The sequence below is a fragment of the Mandrillus leucophaeus genome, unplaced genomic scaffold (genome assembly GCF_000951045.1).
Source record: "Mandrillus leucophaeus isolate KB7577 unplaced genomic scaffold, Mleu.le_1.0 Scaffold174, whole genome shotgun sequence".
NCBI lineage: Eukaryota > Metazoa > Chordata > Mammalia > Primates > Cercopithecidae > Mandrillus > Mandrillus leucophaeus.
In genome coordinates, this window is record NW_012101743.1 from 3,872,438 (window position 1) to 3,881,832 (window position 9,395).

At 45.0% G+C, this 9,395-nt stretch overlaps 2 protein-coding genes across 2 annotated transcripts; one reads left to right on the forward strand and one right to left on the reverse strand.

Moving 5' to 3' along the window:
- Positions 1-1,759: 1,759 nt before the first annotated feature.
- RNF113A (ring finger protein 113A) lies at positions 1,760-3,053 on the reverse strand. The gene has a single exon (XM_011977169.1). It carries the CDS (start codon positions 2,842-2,844, stop codon positions 1,810-1,812), a length of 1,035 nt encoding a protein of 344 aa, XP_011832559.1. The 5' UTR covers positions 2,845-3,053; the 3' UTR covers positions 1,760-1,809.
- Positions 3,002-8,191, forward strand: NDUFA1 (NADH dehydrogenase (ubiquinone) 1 alpha subcomplex, 1, 7.5kDa). Its single transcript, XM_011977168.1, has 3 exons — positions 3,002-3,244; positions 4,531-4,620; positions 8,037-8,191. Exons 1-3 carry the CDS (start codon positions 3,143-3,145, stop codon positions 8,055-8,057), a joined length of 213 nt encoding a protein of 70 aa, XP_011832558.1. The 5' UTR covers positions 3,002-3,142; the 3' UTR covers positions 8,058-8,191.
- Positions 8,192-9,395: the final 1,204 nt, after the last annotated feature.

A 9,395-nucleotide genomic window follows, 5' to 3' on the forward strand; every position in this document is an offset into this window, starting at 1 on the left:
TTTTGAGACAGAGTCTTGCCCTGTTTCCCAGTCTGGAGTGCAGTGGCGCAATCTCGGCTCACTGCAACCTCCGCCTCCCAGGTTCAAGGGATTCTCCTGCCTCAGCCTCCCGAGTAGCTGGGATTAAAGGTGCCTGCCACCACGCCTGGCTAATTTTTTGTATTTTTACTAGATACGGGGTTTCACCATGTTGGCCAGGCAGGATCGCTTGAACCTGGGAGGCAGAGGTTGCAATGAGCCAAGATTGCACCACTGCACTCCAGCCTGGATGACAGAGCAAGACTCTGTCTTAAAAAAAAAAAAAAGGATGTCTTTAAACGGATTAATGAATGTGAATAAAAACCACTAACCCAGAATTTATTCTTGCATCTGTTTCTTGGGATTAGCCCAAATTCTAGCCATATCAATAAAAATTTACTAATCATTTGGCCTAACTGGCCTCCCTGCCTCTTGTCTTCCATCTCCCTTGTGATCCATCCTATAGCCGCAACCACAGTAACACTAAAACAAACAAAAAAACCCGTCTGATTGTGTTCTCTTCCCAAACTTCTGCTATCTCCCCCACTGCCTACAGAATACAGTCAGTGCTCCTCAGCTTGGATTCAAGGCTTTGGCCCCAATCTCCCTTTTTAAACCTCTCCAGGCTTATTTATTAAGTGCTTATTATATGCCAAGCACTAGGCTAGTCACCGAGTTCATAAACCAGTTGGAAAGACAGGTACATCCACTAATTTTAATAAGGTGTGATCAACACTATTACAGAGACTGTGAGAACACAGATAGTTTCAGGTAATGGATGATAAAATACTATGTTTTTGCCCTCTGCAGGTTCACAAGTTCAGTCTACAATAGCAATGTCCAATACAGTGGTCAGCCACATTTCAAGTACTCAACAGTCACATGAGGCTAGTGTCTATCACACTGGATAGCTGAGCACAGATACTTTTATCATCCATGGAAGAGGGGGTTAACTATAGCTGCTTCCAAGACAGCAAGGGGGCCGGGCGCGGTGGCTCACGCCTGTGATCCCAGCACTTTGGGAGGCCTAGGTGGGCGGATGCCGAGGTGGGCGGATCAAGAGTTCAGGCGATGGAGACCATCCTGGCTAATATGGTGAAACCCCGTCTCTACTAAAAATACAAAAAATTAGCTGGGCGTGGTGGCACGCGCCTGTAAGTCTCAGCTACGCGGGAGGCTGAGGCAGGAGAATCGCTTGAACCTGGGAGGCGGAGGTTGCAGTGACCTGAGATCGCGCCATTGCACTCCAGCCTGGACAACAGAGCGAGACTCCGTCTCAAAAATAAATAAATAAATAAATAAATAAATAAATAACCCAGACAGCAAGGAACATTTCCTATATGTGAAGCCTGTGGTACTAGCTACCAATTCCCCAAACGCAACCCCTCTCCCCCACACCTTGGCTCCGGTATATTTTGTAGTACAGGCTCCCAAGAGAAAGAATGCATGAAAGTACTTTGTAAACTATTAAGTGATACAGAAATGTGATATGATAAACAGGCTCAGAGTTCTTACTTTCATCATAGCTTTGGCTACTTCAAGCAAATTATAGCTCTTTTCTCAAACTATTCCCACCCCTATAATTGATGCCAAAGTGTTCTGAAAAGAAACACAGGCAAAATGGTTATCCTAGGGCTAAAAATCCTGATTATACCTACCTTGAGGTTTTTAATCCAGGACCCTACTTCACCACCCGCCTTCTCTGTCACTGTCTCTACAAAGGAAGGACACGAATTAAGACTTCCAAAAGAACAAAATATTTATTTTTTAAATTTAAGAATTATCAGAAACCTAAGTAACGGGAATTGGATCCTCATCGGGGTCTTCTGGCAAGTCGGAAGCACCACCACCCTCTCCTGTAGCTCGATGCTTCTCTAGTTTAGCAATCAATTCTTTCGCTGGATTGAAGACGCCATTGGTCTGCTGGTCACAGACATAGCAGCGCGGGGTGGTGCGGAAATGCTGCAGTGCACAGCTCTCGCAGAAATAATGCCTGCACTTGGTGACAACTGGGTTTTGGAAGCTCTGGCGACAGATGAAACACTTGAATGGTATTTCCTCATCATCGCTTCCCACTTCATAGTTTTCATCCTCATAGACACCATAGCGACCCTCATCAAGCTCACGTTCGATCTGCCACCCATGCTTGTAATCTGAACGGTCATGGAGGAATTTGCAGCTGTCTCCGAAGCCGCAGAAGCCAGTCTCTTTGTAGTCCTTACAGATGTCGGGCTGGTAATCCCAGCGCACGGTGGCACGTAGATGCTCGGGCGCTCGGATGGGGCCCTTCCTCACCATCCCGGAAGAGGCATTGCCCATAGACGTATCCTTGGGCTTCATGTATTTCTGATAATTGTTGATTCCCCGATAGATCTTGTCATCCTCCTTGCCCCTCAGCTCCTCCTGGATCTTCTGGCTGCGCTCAAAGATGGCTTGTGCATCGCGCTCTTTCTCTGTGTCCAGCTCATAGACAGCTGTCGCCCCCATATCCTCTGGTCCCACGGGTTTCGCCGAGCGGGTGGATTTATAAACCACGCCGAGACTCTCGGGCTCATTTTCCTCCTCCTCCTCGCTGCTCAAGTCGCCATAAGCTGCCTTCTGTTTACCACTGTCACGAGTCTTCTGTATCATTGGATTGTGAGTCGCCCGCTTCTTTTCCGGTCGAACCACAGTGCAGCCTTCGTCGCTACTGCTGCCGCTGTCTCCGGGCTCTGGGTCGCAGGCCGGGCGCTTTCTGCGTCCAGCAGCCCCTTTCCGCCCAGGCTTTTTGAAAAGGAAGGTGCACACCTGATCCGCCGTCTTCCCTGGAGAAAACTGCTCTGCCATTTTAGAGTCCCGAGCTCCGAAACGGCCGTGGCTGCCTGGGTTGCACTTGGCCTCTGCGCGTTACTCCACGTCGCGCGCTCCGCCGGGAGTCGAAGCAAAAGACACTGACGGAAGAGAACTGCGAGAGCGCGAGCGCCAGCCTCTCTTGAGCCCTGGCAGATCCCGTCGCTTCCTCCGGAGCCGTACGTGGCACCGCCCCGCTCGCGGGCGGCCGCGGGGCTTACTGGGAAGGGAGCCGAAGCCCGGTCACCTTTCTAGGACCCAGAAGTAGGGTTTTGGCCTAGATAACGGGGCAGAGATGTGGTTCGAGATTCTCCCCGGACTCGCCGCCATGGGCGTGTGCTTGTTTATTCCAGGACTGGCTACTGCGTACATCCAGAGGTTCACTAACGGGGGCAAGGTAAGGCGGCTTCCTGGGCCCGGGGGCTGACTCCACTGGCTGATTTCTGAAAAGGATGGTGGGCAGAGAGGCCGTCAGCCTGCGGACCCTCTCTCCGAGGCCGGCCCTCTACTTTCTTCCGGTTGCCTAGAAGCCGAGGCTTGCGAAACGAAGCGCGGTAGAAACCACATCCTGCTCTAGTGAAAAACAGCGTTTCTGGGTGTATCAAAGTGGGCCTTAGGGCAGAGTAGCGACGCGGGGGCCGGAAAGGTAGATTAGAAGAGGTGGCTCAAGCCTGAGAATCGCTCACTGCAACCTCCGCCTTCCGGGTTCAAGAGATTCTCCTGGCTGGGCGCGGTGGCTCACGCCTGTAATCCCAGCACTTTGGGAGACCGAGGCGGGCGGATCACCTGAGGTCGGGAGTTCGATACCAGCCTGACCAACATGGGGAAACCCCATCTCTACTAAAAATACAAAATTAGTGGGGCGTGGTGGCGCATGCCTGTAATCCCAGCTACTCGGGAGGCTGAGGCAGGAGAATCGCTTGAACCCAGGAGGCGGAGGTTGCAGTGAGCCGAGATCGCGACACTGCACTCCAGCCTGGGCAACAAGGGCGAAACTCCGTCTCAAAAAAAAAAAAAAAAAAGAGATTTTCCTGCCTCACCCTCCTGAGTAGCCGGGACCACGCCCGGCTATTTATTTATTTATTTTGGTAGAGACGGGATTTCATCATGTTGGGGAGGCTGGTCTCGAACTTCTGACCTCAGGTGATCCACCCGCCTTGACCTCCCAAAGTGCTGAGATTACAGGCGTGAGCCGCCGCTCCCGGCCACCCTTGACTTTTTTATTCCCCACTTTCTCTTGCAAGCGTTTAGGAATTTACTGCAAGGTCTTGTGTTTTACATCAGGATTCATTTTCCCCTCTTAGCCCTTCACATCATCTCTAGAGTACAGAGTATAAATTTATTTACTTTTTGAATTTGTGATTGTCCACGTGTGATCTACAGCTGTTGTTTCTTAGTGTCCCAAAAGGCAACAACTAGATATTTCTCTTTTTTTTCTTTTTTTTAAAAAGGAAAAAAAATTCATGTTGGTTAAAATAGTGTAAGAAGTCACGGTCACCAACTTAATCCTAAAGTGTAGTGGTCTGATTTTATTTAGGAGATTCTGTTCTTGTACTACTAATTTGCATTTTTATTTGAATGATGATTCCATTTCTCTAGAATGTCCCTTCTAAAAATTGTAATATCCATCAATTGGGTCACTCACTTTTATAAACTGCAACAATAATTGTCTCTTATTTGAAGGAAAAAAGGATTGCTCATTTTGGGTATCACTGGAATCTGATGGAAAGAGATAGGCGCATCTCTGGAGTTAATCGTCACTATGTGTCAAAGGTAAGAAGCCACTCTGATGCCAGCCTTCTGCCAGGGTTGAGGTGGGTTCTGGTAATGCCTTGCCAAGGGTCATACAATGCTAATATATAACTAGCATTTTCTTGTCTACTAGTGAGGTTGGCATCTTTTTACATATTTAATCTTTTATGTTTCTTATTTTTTTTAGTTTTTCTTACTGTCATATATTTCTTATTCTGTGGATTGTTGCCTATATCCTTTGCCTGTTCTATTGTTTTGTCTTTTTTCTTTTCAATCTATAGTTCTTTATATATTCTAGACTTTTAATTTTTTGTTTATTTTATATATGACAAACATTTTTCCCAGTCTGCTGTTTGTCTTTTTCACTTTATGATGTTTTTCATCAGGTAGTTTTAAATTTTGATATTCAATTTATCATGTTTTGTTGCTCTGGATTCTGAGTTTTTATGTCTCCCATACAAAGGCCTTTTCTACCTAAGGTTATAAAAATACGTTCAAAAAATAAAATAGAGACAGTCTTGCTGTGTTGCCCTGGCTGGCCTCAAACTCATAGGCTCAAGTGATCTTGCCTCAGGCTTCAGAGGAGCTGGGACTACAGGTGTGCCACTATACCTGGCTCATAAAAATAGTTTTAAAAAATAATTTCTCCTAATATTGTTAGTTTCTTTAAAAAAAATTAGTTATCTGGTCCCATCTACAGGTCATTTTGGAGTATAATGTGAAGGGAGGATTAACTTTACTTTTTTTCAAGAGGTAGCTAGTTATCGCAATTACCCATTTATAGAACAATTTAGTAGTCCTAGCTACTCAGAAGGCTGAGGCAGGAGGATAGCCTGAGCCCAGGGGTTCGAGGCTGCAGTGTGGTAGGATCGTACCACTGCACTCCAGCCTGTTAATGAGAGAATGAGAGCCTGTTTCAAAAAAAAAAAAAACCCCACCAAACACCCAGTTCATTTTTATTTGTAATACCACTCTGGTATACTAAATTTCCATATACACATGGGCCTGTTTCACAGATGTGCTTTTCTGTACTCTAGGTCTGCCTATTCCTACAACAATACCTCATTTAAAGAATTACTATACTTTTATATTTGATTCAGTTATGGCATTGCCATTTTTGTAGGTCAAAAACGATCAAGCAGTAGCATTTTCATAAGGTTCGACCTAATCGTATGTTTTTTTTTTCTTTCTTTCTTTTTTTTTTTTTTTTTGAGACAAGGTCTCACTCTGTCACCCAGTCTGGAGTGCAGTGGTGCAATCTTGGCTCACTGCAACCCCCACCTGCCAGGTTCAAGCGATTCTTGTGCCTCAGCCTCCTGAGTAGCTGGGATTACAGGCACCCGCCACCATGCCCAGCTTATTTTTTTTTTTTTTTTTGTATTTTTTGGTAGAGACGGAGTTTCACCATATTGGTCAGGCTGGTTTCCTAACTCCTGACCTCAAGTGATCCACCCACCTCAGCCTCTCAAAGTGTTAGGATTACAGGTGTGAGCCCCTATTCCTGGCCCTAATAGTATGTTTTTATATTTTGTAGGAGTAGTTCATTCTCATAATTCTTTTAAAATGTTTACTTTTTTTTTTTTTTGAGACGGAGTCTTGCTTTGTCACCCACGCTGGAGTGCAGTGGTGCGATCTCGGCTCACTGCAAGCTCTGCCTCCCAGGTTCACGCCATTCTCCTGCCTCAGCCTCCGAGTAGCTGGGACTACAGGCGCGCAGCACCACGCCCGGCTAATTTTTTGTATTTTTGGTAGAGACAGGGTTTCACCGTGTTCGCCAGGATGGTCTCAATCTCCTGACCTCATGATCCGCCCGCCTCGGCCTCCCAAAGTGCTGGGATTACAGGCGTGAGCCACCGCGCCCAGCCAAAATGTTTACTTTTTAATATTTTCTCCTTGCTCATTTATTCCTCACAGCAAACCTAAGTAAATAGTATTTCCATTTTATAGACAAGGGTCAGAGTGATTAAATAATATTACAGGGACTCAACCTGGGTGATACGCCTCTCAGTGGAGGGGTCGTTGAGAATCTAATCTAATGCACATGGTAATAGATATCTACTTATCTGGAGCCATATTTCTCAAAGTATGGTCCAAGAATAACCATCAGAATCACCTGGCATGTGAGGCAGAATTAGGATTTCTAAGAGATGGCTCCAAGAAGATGCAATTTTAACTTCTCTTAAGGCAGTTCTTCCTGTAATAGTAAACCAAATACCTGGACTATGTTATTTAATACCTTTTAATACCTAGAAGAAGTGTCATCACTGATTAGTCTTTTTTTTTTTTTTTTTTTTTGAGACGAAGTCTTGCTCTGTTGCCCAGGCTGGAGTGCAGTGGCACGAGCTCGGCACACTGCAAGCTCCACTCGCCAGGTTCAAGCGATTCTCCTGCCTCAGCCTCCCGAGTAGCTGGGATTACAGGCACGCTGTAATTTTTGTACTTTTAGTAGAGATGGGGTTTCACCATCTTGGCCAAGCTGGTCTTGAACTCCTGACCTCATGATCCACCTGCCTCGGCCTGCCAGAGTGCTAGGGTTACAGGCGTGAGCCACCGTGCCCAGCCTCATCTTTTAATTTATACCTTCTGAAGTATTTGGTTGTCAACTTAGTGAGATCCAGTAGGTATTTTGAATAGATAGTGTAGTGCTTGTTGGAGAAGGGTTCTGGAGTTGGGGTCCCTGGACTTGAATTCTGGCTCTGCTAATTCCTTATGGTCTTAAGCAGGTGACTTTTAACCTCTCTGAGCCTCCATTTCCTCGTTTGTAAAAAAAAAATGGAATGAGAATAATAGTATCTACCTCATATTGGCTGTTATTTTTTAAAACAGATTTTAGCTTGTCCTCTGACTCACTGAGGTGCTTTGTAAAAGGATCCAGGTGGAGGCTGGGCACAGTGACTCCCACCTGTAATCCTAGCACTTTGGGAGGCCAAGGCAGATGGATCACCTGAGGTCAGGAGTTTGAGATCAGCCTGGCCAACATGGCGAAACCCCTTCTCTACTAAAAATACAAAAATCATCTGGGCATGGTGGCGCACGCCTTTAATCCCAGCTACTTGGGAGGCTGAGGAAGGAGAATCACGCCACTGCACTCCAGCCTGCACGGACGGGAGCGAGACTCCATCTCAAAAAAAAAAAAAAAAAAGGATCCAGGTGGTAAAAAGTTGCTTGACTGTAGTTCTGATTGGGGGTGGGGGAAGGTTTGTTTCATATAAAGCAATATGCTGCTGTCAGAAAATGAAAACTAGAATTCATTACAGGTTATTCTTTAGTGATTATAAAATTTAATCCAATGTATTATTGCAGTTAGAGAAATGTGGGATGTGGAAGCATTCTTTTTAATAACAGAATGCCATTTAGTGACACTGGAAATAAAAGTACATGGCATGTCTTTGATGGGAACAGACTTGTCACATTCTCCTTTTTAAACTGTTTTTCAGGGTTTGGAGAACATTGATTAAGGAAGCATTTTCCTGATTGATGAAAAAAATAACTCAGTGATGGCCATCTACCCCTGCTAGAAGGTTATACAGTGTATTATGTAACATGCAATGTGTTATGTAGTGCTTAATAAAAATAAAATGAAAAAACTGCATTTCTTTTTTTTTAAATATGTTACACAAAATCAAGCAATCTACCCAATGTAATCTTTATCACTGAAAAAAACTGGAAGGCAATTGTGAGGCTTGTGTAGACGTAATGTACATCCATAATGTACATCAAGCATCTGTCTCTGTGCCTAGCACCTAATACTTCATAAATTGTAGTTGCTACTACTGTAGTAGACACTAGTATATTTTATTTAACTTTATTTATTTATTTTTTAGACAGACTCTTGCTCTCTTGCCCAGGCTGGAGTGCAGTGGCTCAATCTTGGCTCATTGCAAGCTCCGCCTCCCAAGTTCAAGTGATTCTCCTGCCTCAGCCTCCTGAGTAGCTGGGATTACAGGCACCTGCCACTGCACCTGGCTAATTTTTGTATTTTTAGTAGAGACGGGGTTTCACCATTTGGTCAGGCTGGTCTTGAACTCCTGACCCTATGATCCACCTGCGTCGGCCTCTCAAAGTGCTGGAATTACAGGTGTGAGCCACCGTGCCTGGCCAGCTTTTATGTTTTTAGTAGAGATGGGATTTCACCATGTTGGCCAGGCTGGTCTCGAATCCCTGACCTCAAGTGATCCACCCGCCTTGGCATCCCAAAGTGCTTTGATTACAGGTGTGAGCCATTGTGCCCGGCTGACACTAGTAAATTTTACAAACATAGTTTCTTCAGAGATGACTAGGGGAATACAGAAAAAGTGTTTTTTTTTCTAGTTCCTTTTCTGAGTGGATCCTACAATGTTTAAAATTCCAGTTGGTTAGGTTTGAGCTGAGAGGGGTGTAAGAAAATAATTCCAGGTTGGGCGCAGTGGTGGTGTGAGACAGGAGAATGGTTTGAACCCGGGAGGCAGAGGTTACCGTGAGCTGAGATTGTGCCACTGCACCCCAGCCTGGGTGACAGAGACACTGTCTCCAAAAAAAAAAAAAAAAAAAAAAACCCAGCTGGGACATGTTTAAAACAGATTGCACACAATCTTCATGCATTATGTATAGTATCTAACAAATAGTATATGCTTAAGTTAATTTTCGTTTTAGTATACAGCAACAGCAATCATTTGGTTTATTAAAATGAGAGTGTACTGAGCACTTGAAATAGAGATGCATGTTCAACGTTAAAGGGAACCAAAGATGAAGATCTGAAAAGATAGAACTAAAGATGGTGATAACTCCGGGTGTATAAAGCAACACCACAGATGACA